Raw genomic sequence first — 22,187 nt, 5'->3', positions numbered from 1 at the left:
TGGTGTGGCCACAGCCGACCACTATCACACCAAGCAAGCTCTAGGGCTTGCTTGGGGCTGCCACAAAGTGGAAAGCAGTATGAGCAGCTCTTCCCTGAGGCTGGTCTACCAATATTGTAACTTTGACTGTTCGGCTGTCGAGGGCAATCTTGGCAATGTGCTCCTCCCAGCCCACCATCTTCTCTAGCCCAGAAACCTGCATGAAGATGCTCTGCCCACTGGACAACCCACCAACTTCTCCACCATTTTAGAGCTGCCAGTCCTCTCCAGTGATATAGGTAAGTAAACTCTAACACACTCAGCATGAGTTTCTCTATCTTTCTCTCCCCTTCCACTTTTCTGTCACCCCTCAGCATGAGAGTCTCACCCAAAGCCTGTCATCCTGTCCCCCCCTCCCTCCCTTCAGTCTGCCCCTCAGCATGTCAGTCTGTTTCCCCACCTCCTTCCCTCTCTCCCCCTCAGCATGTGAACCTTCCTCCCTCTTCCTCCCCTTTTGTGTTCCCCTCAGCATGGGAGTCTCTGTCTCCACCCCCATCAAAATGTGAATCTCGTCTTCCATCCTCTCTGCCTTGATCCTCTTCATCCATCCTCTCAGGCTAATAACTAAATGGAGATAGGAGCTACTAATGTATTGGTGAGGGCTATTAATGTAATGTGGATAGGGCCTATTACTTTAACAGGAATAGGAGTTATTAATTTAATGGTGGTTGCTATGCATTTAATTGTGGGATGATTGTGTTTGTGGGGGCTATTTAATGGTGGGGTCATAGTGGTGCCTAATAATTTAAGGTAGGGTGTTGGGACTTTTAATACTGGGAAGGTTTGGAGATTTGCTTTTGATTGAATGTGGAACCGAGTTGGAGTAGAAGAAGACCTATTTATGAAATGTGAATGATGTTAATACAATGTCAGAGCTGAAGACGAGGAAATTTTTTAAAAGTGAATAACATTAATTTAATCTTGGGAAGGAGGCATGATTATTTAATATGGGTGCTTTGATTTAATATCCGGCCTGTATAGGGGGAAATAGGCATATGGGAATACTATCAACATGAGGCCTGTTTATTAAACAAAAGTAGCTACAGATTTAATGTCCGGCTGGTTGGATGGAAGGGAGGCCTAGATTGTTTACTCACTGCCCAGCTTTCCAGGAGGTGAATAATAACTCTCTCTTTTACAAACCAACATTCCAGGATCCAGTCAAGCAGCAAACGAGCCACCGCTGAGAGGCAGCATCTACTTCCACCAAGATGGGGGGGCGCCAGTGTTCTCTCTTGCCCAGGGCACTAAAATATCTAGTTACGGTTCTGACAGTGGTCGAAGTGGAAATTTATAAGTGGCGGTATGAAAGATGTAAATTTATGGAATTTTATAGATTTACACTGAAAGCAGCATTAGAAGTGACGGGGGGCATACCACCATATACCAGCCCACTTTGACCACAAGTCATAACATTGGGGTGTTTTTAAATTCAGTAAATACACCTGTGTATATATTTCATCGACAGTTCATTTTGTTTTGGAAACAGCGAATGTCATGGGTTGGGGAGTGAGCTCAGGTGCCTAGAAGTTGTAGTGTTATTTCACAGGTTTCTCTAAGTCAATCTTCTCCGTAAGAACATGTTATCATTGTACCAGCTGCAATTATTGTTTTACTTTTTATCTTTCCAATTGCAGCTTTATAATTATGCTGCACAATCAGACGTGAATCATCTCGTCTGCTTCTTCATAAACATGTCTTCAATATAAAAGATGCTCTTGTGTTTTTTTTTAAGTCCATAACTAAACGTCCAGAGTAGATCCGTACGCTGCTGCTCTGGAATGGATGCGAAGAGATCTGTTCTGTTTTGGATGTTATGTTCCTGGCTTCATTTATGGAATTGTTCGTCTGCTGCTCCTGCTCTGTTTGCTTTTTCTAGAACCACGAACTTCAGAGAACTGTACACCGCAAAGGTCTGTTGTATAAGCACCTGGGAATGTGGGGGTAGTTTATATTCACCTTATTGTATGTGTCATAGAAACTTGGTGGTCAATCAAATAAGGCATTAAAGAGGAATTCCACTTTCAAGCAGATTTCTTTATTTTTGTTGTTTTTAGAAACAATATTATTACTATTATTATTATTATTATTATTATTATTATTATTATTATTATTAATAATGAATATACTGTATATAGTATTTGAAGAATTGATTACTATTAGATTCTACATATAATAATATATCTTAATTCTGTGTTGTGAAATTATGGGAAATTAAAGTGGTTAAACATGTGGCAATTATATTGCAAAAAAACCTGAAAAGTAATAAGTTTCATTACTTTATCATATTAGAGAAACGAAACATCCTACTTATTGAATACATATACATTGTGTGTATGCATATATATATATATATATATAATCGCAAATATACAGATATGTAGCAGCGCATGGAGGCTTCATCATGTTAAGAACAGACTATACATATCAAGAAAGAACTGGGAACATATAGATTATTGGTTTTGCCTAATTTGTGCCATATGGTGCCTCTTTAAACCAACCGCTTAAATCACTGGTTAAAATAGGGGTAATAACCTGGGTCTTGTTATACAGATATATAGTGGAGTGAATACATACTGTAGTTTTGTGCCAAGAATACACCTGCTGGTAAGTGTTGCATTATAACAGGGGCCATTACAACAGAGGGCATTATACCAGGGGGCCATTAAAACAGCGGGCATTATACCAGGGGGCATTATAACAGAGGGCATTACAAAAGGGGCCATTACAAAAGGGGCCATTACAACATGGGCCATTACAACAGTGGCCATTACAACAGTGGCCATTACAACAGGGGCCATTACATTAGGGGGCCATTTCAACAGGGGGCCATTACACCAGGGGGCATTATACCAGGGGGCATTACAACAGGGGTCATTATAACAGGGGGCATTATAACAGAGGGTATTAAAACAGGGGGCACTATAGAAAAGAAAGCCCTGTACTACGAATATTATGCAGTGCAATTTTTGCCCACTTCCTTTTGCACCGTTGCTCAAATTCTACCTGGTTGGATGGGATGAACAGCAATTCCTAATTCCTAATGGGATTAAGATCTGGGCTATGACTGAGTCACTCCAGGACATTGAAATTTACATTAAGCCACTCTACTGCAGCTTTAGCTGTAATAAATATGTTCTCCAAAGTCTAAACAAGTCTCTACATCTCTTGCAGACTGCAGCAGTTTATCTTTCAATGTTTGTCTATATCTTTTTTTATCTGTTTTACCTTCTGTTTTGAGTTTTCCCATCCCTGAAGCAAAGAAACATCATCATAGCAATAACCTTCTGCCATAATGCTTCACTAGACATGGGGTTCTTGGAATGTTGAATATCAAACCATAGTATTGGATCTAGCATTGAGACCAAAAGTTCAGCAGTCTCATCGCACCATAGAATCTTCATCCACTTGGTATAAAGGTCTCATATATGCTTTCTGGAAAGCTCCAGGAATAATTTATGACAGTTTTCTTTTCGCCACCCTCCCATAAAGTAAAGACACTATTTTGTACAATAGACAATTTCTTCCATCCTTGCCATGAAAGAGTGTTACTCTGTCAGAATTTACATAATCTTGGTGACCCCACTAAGAAGTGGCCTTTTCAAATGGATGCTCAGTGCAAATTCACATTCTCCCCATTTATGAATGACCCAAAAGTGCTAGGGGGAATTTTAATAGTGTTTGAAATACTAATTCTCTCCCTGATTGATGCTTTTCCAGAAACTTTTCTTAGATACATTGTTCTTTGATCTTCGCGATGAAGCTTTTATTTGGAAATGAACCAACCAAATGCAGAAGGTGTATTTATTTTGAAAACAATTGAAACACTTTAACTGTACACAAGTTAAAAACAGTCAATTAATTATATGACATATGAACTGAATGCAATAGGGTTTATTTATGTGTAGCTTAGAAAAATGGGTAAATATTTAGGTAATGAAATGTTGTCTGTTGTCTGTTTGTTATTGAAATTATTTTAGAAAGAGCTTTAGGGGTACATTTACTAAACTGCGGGTTTGAAAAAAATGGAGATGTTGCTTGTAACAAGCAATCAGTTTCTAGATGTCATTTTGTAGCATGTACTAAATAAATGATAACTGGAATCTAATTGGTTACTATAGGCAACATCTCCACTTTTTCAAATCCACAGTTTAGCAAATATACCCCTTAGAGTTTTAATTTTAGAGTTTTATTTTATTTGCACTATAGTTTATCTTGTGTTGATCATTGGTAAGAATTCCTTAGTAAATCCATTTTGTTTCCATGATATAAGAAAATAAAATGTAAAAAATGCTCAATACTTTTTAACCATTTGTTCATCATGAGCACCAAATGGCCAATTATTTAGACAGACATGGGTCATTGAGAGACAAGATTTATTATCCGTTCAATATCAGATTTTGATTGAACCAGTTGGTCTAAAACATCTACATTGGTCAGCAAGCATGCCATGTATATAAGCAACTTTAGTTACATGAAGTAACTCATAGCCATCAATCCAAAGTTAGTTTTCCTTGCTACTTTCACATTTAGTAGATTGACTAGTAGAAATAAGAAGAAGTCTGATGAAGTCTGTTTATAGACAAACCTTGTTTTTGGTACAGTCAATTATATTCCCTCATTCGAACTTGTTTGTGTTTGAGGTTCATCAGAAGATATAAGTTAATCAGAAGATATAAGGTCACCTACTACGATTAAAGGAAATAAGGCCTCGGTTTAGTAGCAGATAAAATACAACAAAACAGTAACGGACTTGACAATGTAGACTCGGAGGCAGAGCAGATTTAGACCTCATGGGGCCCTAGGCAAGATACTGGTTTGGGCCCCCTCCCTGAAAAAATCCATAGCACTAAAGTTTTTTAGCATAATATATACCCGGGCTGGCTGGCAGACTTTAGCCGGGGGGGTTGGCAAGCATATAGCACTGGCCCATAAGTAGTGGCCCATTTTTAAAGGGTGGTCTCACCGCCGGCCCTAGGAGGGCCCTAGGCAATTGCCTAGGTTGCCTAGTGGTAAATCCGGCCCTGCTCGGAGGTTGTGTGCACATACAAACTATGTATACAGAAATACCTGATGACTTTCTAGAATAAATGTTACTGCACAATTTGTACTCTTTCATCTGGATTAATAGAAATAAGATGTAGAAACTGTTAAACTTGATAGAAATGTTTAACTTTATAGTATGATTTATTAAATAGGATGGAAACCCATGTTCAAAATCGCAATAGATATCACGATTTCATGAAAGGTTTGCAGGCTGAAGGGGGAGTCCCAGGCTTGGATTTGAGATGATTCTGTGGCAATCACATCCCACCCCGGTACGGCCTCTCCATCTAGTTATGCTTTATTGATGCCAAACTGCCCAGCCTACCATAAAAATATTGCAAATTATCTGAGCATTTATATCCCCTTTAACAAAAATGATTGGTAGGTCTATATCATTTATAAGTCACTATTTGACTTATTTATTAAGCCAACTGAAAAAAGTACAAATATGCCCATATACTAGGGATGTGCACCGGCGACTTTTGAGGTCTCGTGTTTTGTGTTTTGGATCCGGATTTTCGTTATTTTTGGGGTTCGGATTTGTCTCGCAAAACACTTGACGAAAGGTCTCGGTTCGGATTTAAGGTTTTGGATTCGGATTTTTTTTGAAAAAAACATAAAAAGTTTAAAAATCAAGTTTTTGGGCTTATTTTCACTCCTAGGCTATTATTAACCTCAATAACATTCAATAACAAGCATTTCCACTAATTTACAGTGTATTCTGAACACCTCACAATATAGTTATTAGTCCAAAACGTTGCAACAAGGTATCTTTCTGGACTGCGTAGAGGAGTGGGTCACCACAATATATATTAAAAACCCTGAACTTTTATGATTCGCACCAATAAATGTACCTGGACTGCGTAGAGGAGTGGGTCACCACAATATATATTAAAAACCCTGAACTTTTATGATTCGCACCAATAAATGTACCTGGACTGCGTAGAGGAGTGGGTCACCACAATATATATTAAAAACCCTGAACTTTTATGAATCGCACCAATAAATGTACCTGGACTGCGTAGAGGAGTGGGTCACCACAATATATATAATAAGAAAACCATCAACTTGTTTGATTCGCACCAATAAATGTACCTGGACTGCGTAGAGGAGTGGGTCACCACAATATATTAAAAACCCTGAACTTTTATGAATCGCACCAATAAATGTACCTGGACTGCGTAGAGGAGTGGGTCACCACAATATATTAAAAACCCTGAACTTTTATGAATCGCACCAATAAATGTACCTGGACTGCGTAGAGGAGTGGGTCACCACAATATATATTAAAAACCCTGAACTTTTATGATTCGCACCAATAAATGTACCTGGACTGCGTAGAGGAGTGGGTCACCACAATATATATTAAAAACCCTGAACTTTTATGATTCGCACCAATAAATGTACCTGGACTGCGTAGAGGAGTGGGTCACCACAATATCTTAAAAACCCTGAACTTTTATGAATCGCACCAATAAATGTACCTGGACTGCGTAGAGGAGTGGGTCACCACAAGATATATAATAAGAAAACCATCAACTTGTATGATTCGCACCAATAAATGTACCTGGACTGCGTAGAGGAGTGGGTCACCACAATATATATAATAAGAAAACCATCAACTTGTTTGATTCGCACCAATAAATGTACCTGGACTGCGTAGAGGAGTGGGTCACCACAATATATTAAAAACCCTGAACTTTTATGAATTGCACCAATAAATGTACCTGGACTGCGTAGAGGAGTGGGTCACCACAATATCTTAAAAACCCTGAACTTTTATGAATCGCACCAATAAATGTACCTGGACTGCGTAGAGGAGTGGGTCACCACAATATATATTAAAAACCCTGAACTTTTATGATTCGCACCAATAAATGTACCTGGACTGCGTAGAGGAGTGGGTCACCACAATATATATTAAAAACCCTGAACTTTTATGATTCGCACCAATAAATGTACCTGGACTGCGTAGAGGAGTGGGTCACCACAATATCTTAAAAACCCTGAACTTTTATGAATCGCACCAATAAATGTACCTGGACTGCGTAGAGGAGTGGGTCACCACAATATATTAAAAACCCTGAACTTTTATGAATCGCACCAATAAATGTACCTGGACTGCGTAGAGGAGTGGGTCACCACAATATATATTAAAAACCCTGAACTTTTATGATTCGCACCAATAAATGTACCTGGACTGCGTAGAGGAGTGGGTCACCACAATATATATTAAAAACCCTGAACTTTTATGATTCGCACCAATAAATGTACCTGGACTGCCTAGAGGAGTGGGCACTGGGCACCACAATAAAATATATAAAAAACCTTCAACAGGTCTGCATTACACTACACATACGGCTGCTCCTCCATCCTCTCCATCATATACATGTTGGAGTTTTAGCGTGTGACAACCTCTTGTTTTTGATAATGTCAGTGCATTTTGAATATTTTTCAATTTGCCCCACACCACTGAATGTACTTTATCTATGATACGCATCTATCTATCTTGACTGCGTAGTGTGGTGGCCCCGGTACACAATTTGGTACCGAGGCCACAATATAATTAAAAAACCCTCCACGTGTCAGAATTCCACCAAAAAAGGGTATGGACTGCGTAGTGTGGTGGCCCCGGTACACAATTTGATACCGGGGCCACAATACCTCCTCCAAACATGGTACAGACAATTCGTCATTGAGATCCCATCAAGTATGTTAAAGACAGACAGGGTCCAAGTGTTATTGATTGACTTTGTAAACCAAAAAACTGTCCCTGTTGCACATAGTCGTGCAATGAAGACTGACTTTTTCATTTAAAGGCACCATCTTTCAAGTGTAGTGTTTGTAAGTCTAAGTCATATTATACTTTTGGTAAAATTGGTTTATTTTGTTCCTCTTTATGGTAACTACTAATAGAATTAAAGTATTAAATAGAAGCGGCAGTTCCTCTTTATGGTAATTAGTAATAGAATTAAAGTATTAAATAGAATTAAAGTATGAAATAGAATTAAAGTATTAAATAGAATTAAAGTATGAAATAGAATTAAAGTATTAAATAGAATTAAAGTATTAAATAGAGTGGTATAGAGTTGTAGTGTGGTATAGATAGAGTGGTCCCCACAATATAATAATAAAACCCTCAACTGGTCTGAATTCCACCAAACAAGTATCTGGACTGCGTAGTGTGGTGGCCCCGGTACACAATTTGGTACCGAGGCCACAATATAATTAAAAAATTGGGCATCAACTGTCACCGTTGTTTAATATCTGATACACCTAAATATGGACTGCACAGTGGAGTGGCCCCGGTAGTAAATTTGGTGCCGGGGCCACAATACCTCCATCAACCCTCTAAATCCCACTCCACTGATGGCGGACACCGGGCGCACGTCTAACACCAACATTGCAGTTACAGCCGCAGTTATACGCTTTGCAATAGGGTGACTACTATCGTATTTTGTGGTCATGGCAAACGACTGTTGGACGGTCATCTGTTTTGTGAAAGACTTAGCGGTCTTACGACTTCCCCTCTGGGAAGATGACCGACTAACAGCAGCAACAGCAGCAGTGGCAGTAGTAGGCGTACCGCTGCAGGATTCCTCGGATGAATCCCGTATTGAGGAGGACTCAGTCTGGCTGCTGACTTGGGCTGCAGGACTGAATCTGATGGAGATTGTGGAGGAAGTTGACGAGGAGGGTGTTGCTGGTGTGTATCCAACTGGACCACGGGATTTAGGTGTCCCTGTACCGATGAGGGTCCTAGCCCCAGTTCCTGAACTAACCACTGAACTATGAAGGTTATTCAGGTGACGTATAAGGGAGGATGTTCCTAGGTGGGCAAGATCCTTACCCCTGCTTATTTGAGCTTTACATAAGCTACATATGGCCATACATTGGTTGTCTGGATTTGGATAAAAATAACTCCAGACCGAAGAGGTGCATTTTTTGGTCTTCTGACCAGGCATGACGATGGGCTTTTTCATCCCATGGACATCAGCTGTTTCCCCCCCTGGTGCCTCATTTACAATAACCACATCACCATCCTCATCATCAAGTTCCTCCACAGCGCCAGCTACATCATCAATAGCCTCCTCCCGAGCCACCTCTTCCCGTACAGTGATGGGAAGGTCAGGATTGACAACCACCAACATCCTTGGACTCGCCTTGTGGATTTGTGATAATTTCTCTTTAGAAGGCAGAGTTGTTTGCTGTTTTGTTGCTGACAGCATAACTCTCTTCAATTTTTTGTAGGGGGGGGGAGGAGGAGGAGGGCTAAGATCCGTGGGTGAAGCTGAACCACTAGTCATGAACACGGGCCAGGGCCTAAGCCGTTCCTTGCCACTCCGTGTCGTAAATGGCATATTGGCAACTTTACGTTTCTCCTCAGATGATTTTAAGTTTCTCTTTTTGCTACTTTTTCTTAACTTGGGCATTTTGGATTTTACATGCCCGGTACTACGAGATTGGGCATCGGGCTTGGAAGACGACGTTGATGGCATTTCATCGTCTATGTCATGACTAGTGGCAGCAGCTTCAGCATTAGGAGGAAGTGGGTCTTGATCTTTCCCTACTTTATCCTCCAAATTTTTGGTCTCCATTATATGTAGCACAAGATACTGCAGAATGTGTGAACTTGGTAATATTGCAGTACCAATGGACTTATACTGCTGTATTGGTTTTGCAAATTTGGTTATAATTATTATATATTTTTTTTTTTTTAAATTTTTTATTTTTTTTTACTTTTTTTTTATTTTTTAAAAACTTGGGAATAATGGGGAAATAACTATGCCCTTAGAAGCACAGAGCACAGGACACAGCACCACTGGACTGAACAGGACACGGCACAGGACCCAGCAGCACTACGGAACTCAGCAGGACAGAGCACAGGACACAGCACCACTGGACTGATACTGCAGAATGTGTGAACTTTGTAATATTGCAGTACCAATGGACTTATACTGCTGGATTGGTTTTGCAAATTTAGTTATAATTATTATATATTTTTTTTTTTTTTTAAATTTTTTATTTTTTTTTACTTTTTTTTTATTTTTTAAAAACTTGGGAATAATGGGGAAATAACTATGCCCTTAGAAGCACAGAGCACAGGACACAGCACCACTGGACTGAACAGGACACGGCACAGGACCCAGCAGCACTACGGAACTCAGCAGGACAGAACACAGGACACAGCACCACTGGACTGATACTGCAGAATGTGTGAACTTTGTAATATTGCAGTACCACTGGACTTTTACTGCTAAATGTGTGAACTTGGTAATATTGCAGTACCAATGGGCTTATACTGCAGGATTGGTTGTGCAAATTTTGTGGTAATTAAAAAAAATTAAAGTAGTTTTTGGTATTTTTTTAAAAAACTTTTTTTTATTTTTTTAAACACAGGGGAATATTGGGGAAATAACTATGCCCTTAGAAGCACAGAGCACAGGACACAGCACCACTGGACTGAACAGGACACAGCACAGGACCCAGCAGCACCACTGACCTCAGAAGGACAGAGCACAGCACACAGCACCACTGGACTGATACTGCAGAACACAGCACAGCACAGCACAGCACAGCACAGAACTAAACAGCACAGCACAGAACTAAACAGCACAGCACGAGATCTACCAGGACAGAGGACCACCTAACACACCCTCCCTCTACCCTGATCAATGCCCGAGTGAAGATGGCGGCGACTAGCGGGGAATTTATAGGATCCGAGTATCGCGAGATCCGACAACGGGATTATGAGTCAGAGCCTCAGTTTCACATTTGAATTTGGCGCCAATACCCGGATCTGTCTCGGATCCGACTCGGATCCGCAACGTTCGGGTGGGCTCGGATTTCATAAATCCGAGTGCGCTCATCCCTACCATATACGGTGGTCAAAGTGTAAATGTAGAAGTGGTAGTATGGTAAATGTAATGGCAATGTAAGTGAATGGAATTTGCTAGTTTAACAATGAAGGCAGCAGAAGTGACGCTATGGCGTACCAGTGTATACACCCCCACTTCAACCACTGCTCCTATGTGCACTTAGTAGTGAGTACAATTCAGCAACAACAACGTTTTATGAACTGCATAAGTGACAAGTATTCTCGGAACTTATATTTATGAACAACACATTAAATTGATGCTTTCACTGTGACATTTTAAATACTTCTTTTGAATTGCCCATAATGAAAAATCACATTGCTATTTGTCAAAAAATGTTGTGACTTTTTTGCGTCTCTTTGTGAAGGGTTATCGCTATGTTTGCAAAGGTTATACCTAGGGGTAGATTTATCAAACCTTCTAAAAATGAAAAGAGGAGGTGTTGCCCATAGCAACCAATCAGATTCTAGCTGTCATTTATCTAGTACATTCTAGAAAGTGATAGCTAGTCTCTGATTGGTTGCTATGGGCAATTCCTCCACTGTTCCTGGAAAGCATAGATGTTGGAACCATGATTGCCAACCATCAGTAAATTTACTGACAGTCAGTATATCATGCTAAGGGACATGTGGGTGGAGGAGAAGAGGTTTGAGGTACAATAAAAAATATAAATTAAAAGTGACAGATTTTCTGCTGCTGTTCTTATGCAAAGGGCCACAGGGCTACACAGAAGGGCCACAAATAGCAGTAGTGCTCCACTCTCTTTATATCTATACTACCAGCTGCAGCATTTTCTTCTTATCCAAATAAAATACCCTGTGGCTCCTCTTGTCAATTTTAGGAATATCTTGATAAGTATTACAGTACCAAAGGGCGAATGCATATGGCAGAAATGGTGTCGGGAGATGTTCTGCTATCAAGAAAAATAAAGAAAATGCAAGAGTTTTTTGGTCTACAAGCTACTGGAAAATTGGATTATTCAACCATGGCCGTGATGAACAAACCACGCTGTGGCATGCCGGACGTGGCAAACTATCATCTCTTTCCGGGAGAGCCTAAGTGGCAAAAGAGTACTTTAACTTACAGGTGACTATTGCATTTGAGAATAAAGTTGCATATCATTTGTGCTGCATACTATAGGGATATATCTGTAGTTATTTACTGTAAAATAATTTGAATTAACATGCTATGCTGGTATATATGAAACATTATTGTCAATAGATTTTGAATTGCTTGTGCTGTTTTTGGTGAAGTCATCCTTTATGCTAACCTTATTGTTCCTGGCTTACTCCCTGAAAAATACAGAGATGGTGGAATTGCTCTTCAAAGCTGAATTACTGGGTAGGGTATAAAAACACCCTATACACAGCTCCCCTCACGCATTTTTTCTCCAAGGTTTTTCTGAAGGGGATGCTGAAGAGGACCACACCCTTGAAAAAGTCCTTAGAGACAAAATGCATTGGGGTCCTGCTGGCAATATCTTACTTCTGTGACAGGGATCCACTGGCTGCACTTTGTCACACCTGTTGCCCTTAGGTAGCAAATATGGGACAATAGGAATCCATAATATTGTGATATGGAAATGAGGAGTATTTTAAATTTGTGTGATTGCATTTTTATTGCACTTTTATTAAAACATTTTAAAACCGCACTACACAACTTTATGCATATTCCTTTTTGACAGTCTGCAGCTGACAGAATAATTTCTACATATGAGAGTACAGAGACGTATGCATTCAAAATACCTGAAAGAGACCCAACCAAGTGAATTCAGATAAGCCCCCTATTATTTTCCATTTGCTACGAGGCCAGTTTTTGTTGTGTGGACTACTATCTATCTATATATATATATATATATATATATATATATATATATCCACACTATATGGACACAAGTATTTGGGCGCCTGACCATTACACCAACAGGGACTGTAATGACATTGTATTCAAATACATATACTTTAATATGGAGTGGGTCCCCCTTTTGCAGCTATAACAGCTTCCACTCCTCTTTGAAGGCTTTCCACGAGATCTTGGAGTGTATCTGTGGGAATTTGTGCCCATTCATTCTGTAGAGTATTTATGAGGTCAGGCACTGATGTTGGACTAGAATGTCTGGCTCGCAATCTCCGTTCCAGTATATCCAAAAGGTTTTTGATGGGGTTGAGATCAGGGCTCTGTGTGGACCTGTTTAGTTCTTCCATACTGAACTCGTCAAACCATGTCTTTGTAGTCTGGCACAGTTATGTTGTAATAAAAAAGGGCCTTCCCCAAACTGTTGTCACAAATTTGGAAGCATAGCATTGTCCAAAATGACTTGTTATGCTGAAACATTAATATTGGCCTTCACTGGATATAGCCCAAACCCTGAAAAACAGCCCCATACCTTTATCTCTCCTCCACCAAATTTCACAGTTGGCATAATGCAGCCATGCAGGGAGCGTTCTCCTTACATCCGCCAAACCCAGACTCACCCATCTGACTGCTAAACAGAAAAGCGTAATTCGTCACTCCACAGAACACATTTCCACTGCTCCACATTCCAGTGTCATCTATCTATCTATCTATCTATCTATCTATCTATCTATCTATCTATCTATCTATCTATCTATATATTCAACTCACTGAGCACACAAATTAGTTACCTTTAGAAGCATAAGCTAACTTATTTATATTATTAGTGTTGCTTTTAAACAAAAAAAAAAATCTAAAATGGTTGTTTCTTAAGTAAAAAAAAATCACATTTGTTTTAAATCTGTAGGAACAGCATTTTGTCAGGTATATGATTAGTGGTTCAGATTTGAGTAACATTGCATTTTTTGATATTCTAATATAATTGTTTGTGTCCTGAATGCTGGTGTGAAGCATTTTAATATTTGGATTACAGACATTTATTATGTTTGTGGTATTTACTTGCATGTTTATATACCCAGAAGCAGTACAACATAGTAAAACTCAAATAAATGAAATAAATAAAGGACGTGTGCACACAAAAAAAGAGATCTTGCTGCAATTGTGAGGTTTCTTCTATGCTGTGACACAATGTACTGAGGTTGGTGCAACATGTGGTTATGTCACAAGGGGAAGTTGTTAAGATTGTCTCATAATCTCCTTCATAAACAAGTCAATTTATTATAGAGATTAATTTCTGCTGTCCTTATAAAACCACAGGTCACTCACACAGACAACCATTGGCAAAGGATTATTATATTTTCTAAGGAGACAAAATACCAGCAGATTAACTAGAAGATGTTAGGGGTCTATTGGCACAAATCTTGTAGACAACTGCTCCAGGTTGTCCACTATTCAGAAAACAGGTAGAGACAGGATAGAGTACCATATTATGTGCCTCAATAAGTCTTTTGGGTGGCCAGAGAAGCAAATCAGCTTTAATGAGCAGTGCCAATGCGGAGAAATGGGTTGGGTACATAATTCAGACACTGGAAGTGTCGGCAGTTATCCCGTCGACGTGAAAATGTTGGTAGGCTCCATGCTGACACTTCCATTCTGCTGACAGGTTAGAAATGTCCACAGCGTGATTGTCGACATTCACAATGTTGATAGTCACAATGCCGACATTATAAAACCAATGTCGGCATTGTGAATGTCGACAATGCCTTAAATGTGACCACATCCCCTGAGAAATAGGATGATAATATATTCCTAAACTTTATATGTTCTATCAAATGGTCACAGGCAGAGCGGAGGGGGCGGCTAGGAGTGTAGGTAGAGATGAGATTGGAGATGTAGGGAGGGGAAGATTGAATAAGAGCTTTAAAGGTGAGGGTGAGGAGTTTAAATTTAATTCTGTAGGGTATGGGGAGCCAATGTAGTGAATGTTGGAGGGAGACTGCAGAGACAGAGTGGAGGGAGAGAAAAATGAGGCGGGCAGCAGCATTGAGGATGGACTTAAGAGGGTCAAGGCGAAAATCAGGTAGGCCAGAGAGAAGGAGGTTACAGTAGTCAAGGCAAGAGATAACAAGTGAGTGAACAAGGGTTTTCTTAGCTTCCATGGTGAGAAAGGGACATATCTTAGATATATTCCGAAGGTGGAAGTAGCAGGATTTTGAGAGGGACAGAATGTGAGGCTTGAATAAGAGGGAGGAATCAAGGATGACCCCAAGGCATCGGACTTGGGGGACAGAAACGAGGGTAGTGTTATTAACAGAAATAGAGCGGGGGGGAGGGGGGAGAGTCCTGAAGGGGGGAAGACTATAAGCTCGGTCTTGGAAATATTGAGTTTAAGGAAGCGTGGGGACATCCAAGATGAGATGGCCGAGAGACAAGCGGAGACACGAGACAGAAGGGAAGGGGAGAGGTCAGGGGATGAAAGATATATTTGGGTATCATCAGCATAGAGGTGGTACTGGAGGCCAAAGGAGTGGATGAGGACACCAAGGGAGGAGGTGTAGAGGGAGAAAAGCAGGGGGCCAAGAACGGAGCCTTGAGGAACACCAACAGGCAGGGGAAGAGGGGGTTATGTAGATTCATGAGTAGAGACTGAGAAGGAGCGGTTGGTAAGGTAAGAGGAAAATCAGGAGAGGACAGTGTTACATAGGCCTATAGATTTGAGAGTTTGAAAAAGGACTGCGTGGTCAATGGTATTGAAGGCAGCAGAGAGGTCAAGATGGATAAGAAGGGAGTAGTGTCTATTGGAAATAGCGAGGAGAAGGTCATTAGTGACTTTAGTGAGGGCAGTTTCAGTGGAGCGGAGGGGGTGTAAACCAGATTGGAGCGGGTCAAGAAGTGAGTGAGAGGAGAGAAAGGAGGTGAGACGGTTGTAGACAACCCGTTCAAGGAGTTTGGAGGCAAAAGGAAGAAGCGAAATAGGGCGGCAATTAGAGAGAGAGACATAGAGGTGGTACTGGAGGCCAAAGGAGCGGATGTGGACACCAAAGGAGGAAATGTAGAGGGAGAAAAGCAGGGGGCCAAGAACGGAGCATTGAGGAAGGAGGTGAGACGATTGTAGACAACCCGTTCAAGGAGTTTGGAGGCAAAAGGAAGAAGCGAAATAGGGCGGCAATTAGAGAGAGACGGGATCAAGGGACAGTTTCTTGAGTATGGGGGAAACAAGAGCATTTTTAAAAGAGGAGGGGAAGATTCCAGAGGAGAGGGCTAGGTTGTGGAGGTGTATAAGGTGGGAGCAGGCTTCAAGAGAGAGGGAGCGGAGGAGGTGCGTGGGGATTGGGTCCTGTTTACAAGTGGAGGGGGGAGAGGAAGAGAGAAGGGTATGAACTTCATCTGCAGATTCCGGAGTGAAGGAAGAGGGCATGGAGGGGGGAGAGGGTGGGGTGGGGTAAGAAGGGACTCCTGGGAGAGGTCATTACGTATAGACTCAATCTTGGATGTGAAGTGGGTAGCAAAGTTGACAGCAGAGAGCGTGGGGGGAGTGGGAGAGGGGGAGGGGAGAGGAGGGAGTTGAAGGTGGCAAAAAGCCGACGGATTGGGAAGAAATGAGAGCTTTAAAGAAAGATTGTTTAGAGAGCGATAGGGCCGAACTGTAAGAGGCAAGTAGGAACTTGAAGTGGATGAAGTCAGCATGAGTGCGTGACTTTCTCCAGAGCCGTTGTGCACTACGGGAGCATTTTTGAAGATAGCGGGTAAGTTTAGTGTGTCATGGTTTGCGGCTGGGACCGACGAAGCTTGACGGTAACAGCCGGGGCGACAGAGTCAAGTGCAGCGGTAAGAGTGCGATTGTAAAAGGAGATAGCCTTATCGTGGCAAGAAAGGGTGGTGATGGGGGAGAGGAGCGAGCCCAGGGAGGAGGAGAAACTGGTAGGATCAACTGTGTCAAGATTACGCCTGGTGAGAGTAACCTTGGAGGACGGGGACGATGAGAGGGGTGGAGAGATGCTAAAAGAGAGGAGATGGTGGTCCGACAGAGGAAAGGTTGAATTAATGATGTCAGAGACATTACCGAGGTGTGAAAAAAACAGATCTAGGGAGTGGCCACTGCGGTGGGAGGAAGAGGAGGTCCATTGAATGAGACCAAGGGAGGAGGAGAGGGAGAGAAGTTTGGAGGCAGCAGGATCTGGGGGATTGTCTATAGGGATATTAAAGTCCCCCAAGATGAAGGAGGGAAGGTCAGAGGAGAGAAAGTGAGGGAGCCAGGTGGCAAAGTCATCAAGAAATTGGGAGACAGGACCGGGAGGACGGTATATAATCGCAACACGGAGGTGGACTGGGTGGAATAGGCGGATAGAGTGTACCTCAAAGAAGGAAACAGAGGGGGATGGTTCAGGGAGAAGACCCCGAAAAGAACGGCAGGAGAAGAGAAGTATGCCGACACCACCACCTTGCCATTCCCCAGGTCTGGATGTGTGGGAGAAGGACAAGCCCACAAAAGAGAGAGCAGCTGGAGAGGTAGTGTCCTCAGGGGATAGCCAGTTTTCAGTGATGGCAAGCAGGTTGAAGGATCTAGAGATAAAGAGATCATGGATAGAGGTCAATTTGCGACAGACTGATCTGGCATTCCAGAGACCACAGGATAGTGGAAGAGAGGGAAGAGGAGAGATGTGGATGAGATTGTTGGGGTTGCTCGTCTGCAAGGGTGAGTATGATATGGAGCAAGGGGAATGACAAGTAGAGAGGGTTGGAATTGGATGAGAAGCAGAAATAAGAGGGGATTTGTCAGCAGACAGGAGACAAGGGGCAGGGGAGCAAGAGGTAGGGGAGGAGTGGAGATGGGGCAGATCAGGGGGTTTATAAATGGGAGAGGCAGAAGGTAGGAGTGATTTGAGGGAGAAGATTACCTGGGGGGAAAGAGAGGGAGGTGGTAGGTAGCAGACTGACACTGAGAGAAGAGCAGCGAAGGGGACACGAGGGAGAGGGTGTGAGTGGGGAAAGGGAGGAGAGAGGAAAAGATGGAAGATGGGGCAGCGTGTTAGATCAGGGGCCCAGAGGCACAGAAAAGAAGAGAGGAGTGAAATAGGGAGGGGGTTGGGAAGTGAGAGGGGGGAGTGAGGAGGAGGAAGAATATGGAAAGGTTCAACATGGGAAGCAGGGGGATAGAGGGAGGGGACAGAAGTGAAAGAGGAGTAAATCATGATAACGCTAGAGAAGGTTTGGAATAGACAGTTGAAAGAATTCAGAAAACAAGAATGGTAAAGGCTAACAAGTGGAGTGAGGAAATGGTGAGAGCACAAGAGGTGAGTAATATGAAAGAATGCAAAGGTAGAAGGAGAGAAAAGAGGAAGAAGAGATGTAAAGTATGAGTCAGGGAATAAGAAGCAGAAAGGACAGCAGAGATAGCAGATGGGTGTGTTTAGAAAAAACAGTTAGATGAGACAGTGACATCAGGCATGATTGGAAGGCAATAGTATAACATAAGGCATAATACAAGGTGCACTGAGCTGGTTATACAAGTCCACAGGACAAGAGGGAGTCAGTTCAAAGTTCAAACTAAGTGGAGCAACAGTGTGTATTAAAAGTGGGAATCCAAGCAGCATAAAACGAATCACCAAGTCATAATACTGCAGCAGGCCTGAATAAGTGTGAGAAACAGTTCAGGGAGAGTCCAGGCAGTTAACAAACCAGGTGGTGAAGGATATCAGAGCTCAGGGCTGATTGTTGAATGTTGTCCTCATATAGCAGTGTTTGCAGGTAAAATGTTCCCCTTCTGTTCTCCTTTTGTTCATCTCTTGTATATCTCTAACTGTACTAACTAAATTAGTTAATACACTTGTAAGAATCTCACTTAGAAGAATTGTCACTAGCTAACAGCTTCTCCATCCCCACTGAAACCGTATCTCCAGACTACAGTAAAACATGTTCTACCATATTGAGAGAAAATGGTAGAAAAATCCAAATCTATCCAAATCAACAGCTTCTTGCACCATCATTACATCTATACCGTACTCTTATGTCCTCAAGCACCATAGATACAAATCTTTTGTTTGGTTCAACTAATTTATCATCGTATTCCACACCTGTGATGGAAGTACCTGATTTGAGCAGCCATTAGTCTTCTCAAGCCTATAATGAGCACTCTATCTTTAAGAAGTATTTACTGCATGTGCAGTGCGACCATAGAAATGCTAAACCTTAATAGAAGAGGTTAGTGCAATAAAGCAGTGAAAATACTAACAATCCTTAATACCATTTATTTTCTTTCCCAGAATCCCTTTAGTGCAGGGAAAGAAAACACATTTGTATACTCACTGGGCAGCAATTAGACAGAAAGGACCTGAGTCATTAAGGAAAGTAAGGCAAAAAAAGATGTTCTTCGGGACAAACTATGTTATAATGCATGGGGTGCAAATTACTATATTATTTTGCACATAAGTTAAATACTGGCTGTTTATCATCTAGCACACAAATAATTGATAAATTTATTTTTACACTGATATTTAAAGTTGATCTAGGACATGCCCTACCCCAACAATAAATGTGTTCCCACATTTTAAATTTACCTCCCCTCCAATGCAACATGGTTTTGCCCAGGTGCAAAGTTACTCCTTTTTTTTTGCTTTGCTCTCCTTAATCACTCAGGCCCAACGATTCTTCCTTCATCCACTATTGGCTTATTGAGGTTGAAGATCTAGAAATTATTGACTTTAGGGATGAAAAATAAAGTAGATTAAAAGTTCAGCTTTGAGAAAACAATTCTATTGCTAGAGAGTTAAAAGACAACTAAAATCCAAAATTGCAATGGAATCATAAAGGTAATATACATTGGTCAGTCTGACATTTCACTGCAGCTGTATGAAAAATGAATGAATTACCTCTGTACTACAGACAGATGAAACTTCTCCAACATCTTTAGGACAGGTGCCCTGAAGGGATCTCATACAGGTCAAAGTGGATTTGGCAGACATTTGAATTACAGTGACATTACTGGCCCTACCCCTGTGTATGAACCACAGAGTGTGTTTTTATACAAGTCTGCAAGACTGTCACTCCAACTCTTCTGCCTGCATAGGCAGAGAAGCACCTCCATCAATATATAAACCTGCTGCAGAGAGTGAAAGAGAGCACCTGGACATATTAAATACAGTATCTAGCTATTTATGATAAAGTGAATAAGTTCTGCCCTATTTAAAGTAATGCCTGGGGGGTATTCAATTGTTTGTTTTAACGCGCTAAAACCAAAAAAAACGAGCGCTCTAAAAAAACTTTATATTATACGGTAATTTTGCGCGCGTAAACAGTTAATACGGTACTTACTCGCTGCCAGCGGGCTGAATTTCAGCTCGCTGCTCAGGGAGCTGCGAGATGAAATTTAGCGAGTGATTACCGTATTAACGGTAATATTTTTAGAGCGCTCGTTTTTTTTTTGTTTTAGCGCGTTAAAACAAACAATTGAATACCCCCCCTGGAGTCTGATTATCGCAGTTTCAAGATCTGCAAAAATCAGGTAATTTTGCATCAAGGATGCCTCCCAAAATATGCAGTCTGCAGCCCTTGGAGTTCATTACAATATTTCGTCCAGCAAAGTGAAATCTAATTTTTTCACGGTTGCACAATATGGCATGTTACTGCGGCTAGCCAACAATTAGTATGGGATGCCCCCAATCTGCATCTGTGCAGACTCCATAGTTTTCCTTGTTAATAAATAAATGACCTTTACTGTCAAATAAAATGTCAAATTTATTTCATGGTGTTGCCCTATTAGCATCATTATATTTTATTTAATCTTACTTTCTTCAAAGCAAAGCAAAACGACAACTTCTACTTATATTACTAAATATTATATAAATATTCTTCCATGCAGGATTATGACTGTCCCTTCTTAATTAAACATATAGCAAGTAGGGGTATCCCCACACTAGGGATCCCGCTGTTACCTGTAGAGTAGACTCGACTAGACCAGAATCACACATCCATACAGCTCTTTGGTGAGCTATGGATAGACTTCGGCCACCAGTGCCGAGAGCCGCAGTGAAAACCTCGATCTCACTTCGGTAAGGGATTTCCTAGGGTACGAGGCCCCTTCTACTTGCTATATGCAGGGGGTGGTTTAATTAGGAAGGGGTTTTCCAAAAGCGGACAACCCCTTTTAGATTATAATAAGGTCACTGAAAATGTCACATTGCTAAATACAACAATACCTTTCTTTTTTAGGATTGCAAAGTATACATCTAGCATGAGTAGACTAGAAGTCGATCAAGCCATAGATATGGGCCTGAAAGCTTGGAGTGATGCCACACCTCTAAATTTTGTGAGAACCAATCAGGGGGAAGCAGACATCATGATTTCCTTTGAATCTGGAGGTACTATGGCTTTTCAAGTAGGAAATGTTTTGTCTGTTCATTTTATAAGGTTACAGAATCTAATACAGCAGTGATATACCTCAACACTCCATTAGTAGTCTTAATTAAAGGGGATCTCCAACCCCAGATATGTTGGGCCCGAGTCATTAAGGAAAGTACGGAAAAAAAAGGAGTAAATGTTCTTCGGGACAAACCATGTTAAAAAGCAAGGGGTGCAAATTACTTTATTATTTAGCACATAAGATAAATACTGGCTGTTTTGTCATATAGCACACAAATATTTCACAGCTTATATGTACACTACAAATTAAAGTTGATCTAGGACATGCCCTGCCCCAACTATAAATCTGTCCGCACATTTTAAAATTACCTCCCCCTCCAACGCAACCTGGTTTTTCCAAGGTGCAAAGTTACTCCTTCTTTATGCTTTGCTTTCCTTAATGACTCAGGCCCGTTGTGTCTATAGACCGCCCCATATAATTTAATTAAACTTTGCAGGTTACGGTAGATGTGTAAACGAATACTTACCTGTGCCACCACAACCTGACCTAGGCATGCCTGACTGCAATGCTCTGTTAAAACCACAGCTCTGCAGTTTCCTGTAGGGGTGTTTGGTGGAACAAAAATGCTGTTTGTGCCCATTTCCATACAGTGCAATGCTGTATTGAGTGCAGTTTATACGTATAAAACAATCTTGCCAAGAGGTGTTTTCCTTTTTAGATGACTAGCAATTTCAACATAAAACCACATGATGGGTCATTTATTAAGAATAAAATAGAGAAACACAGCACGAAATCCAGTTGTGATGACTCACAACTACTTCTGTCCCAGTTTTACATAGCTAGTATTAGATTTCTATGTCTTTGTGAAAGAGCATCTTTAGGGCATTAATGTAAATAGTGAGCTACTTTGAGCCAACTTTGCAACTGCCAGCTCTAAGTCCCTAAAACTATATTTTGCTCTGTATGTGATATGTTAAAATGGACTGAAACAAGCGAAAATAGGGCAATGTACA

The 22,187-nt window shown here is 41.1% G+C and overlaps 1 protein-coding gene across 1 annotated transcript in view; it reads left to right on the top strand.

Annotated features, from left to right (window-relative positions):
• The first annotated feature begins 1,820 nt into the window (after positions 1-1,820).
• MMP20 (matrix metallopeptidase 20) overlaps positions 1,821-22,187 on the top strand; it is a 49,402-nt gene continuing 29,035 nt past the window's right edge. Inside the window, exons 1-3 of the mRNA XM_075197659.1 lie at positions 1,821-1,952; positions 11,803-12,047; positions 21,024-21,172. Coding sequence (XP_075053760.1) covers positions 1,821-1,952; positions 11,803-12,047; positions 21,024-21,172 — 526 coding nt within the window. The remainder of the gene's footprint in view (positions 1,953-11,802; positions 12,048-21,023; positions 21,173-22,187) is intronic.

Source organism: Mixophyes fleayi, chromosome 2 (genome assembly GCF_038048845.1).
Source record: "Mixophyes fleayi isolate aMixFle1 chromosome 2, aMixFle1.hap1, whole genome shotgun sequence".
NCBI lineage: Eukaryota > Metazoa > Chordata > Amphibia > Anura > Limnodynastidae > Mixophyes > Mixophyes fleayi.
The sequence above is the reverse complement of the archived record's forward strand: the minus strand, read 5'-3'. Positions and strand labels throughout refer to the sequence as shown.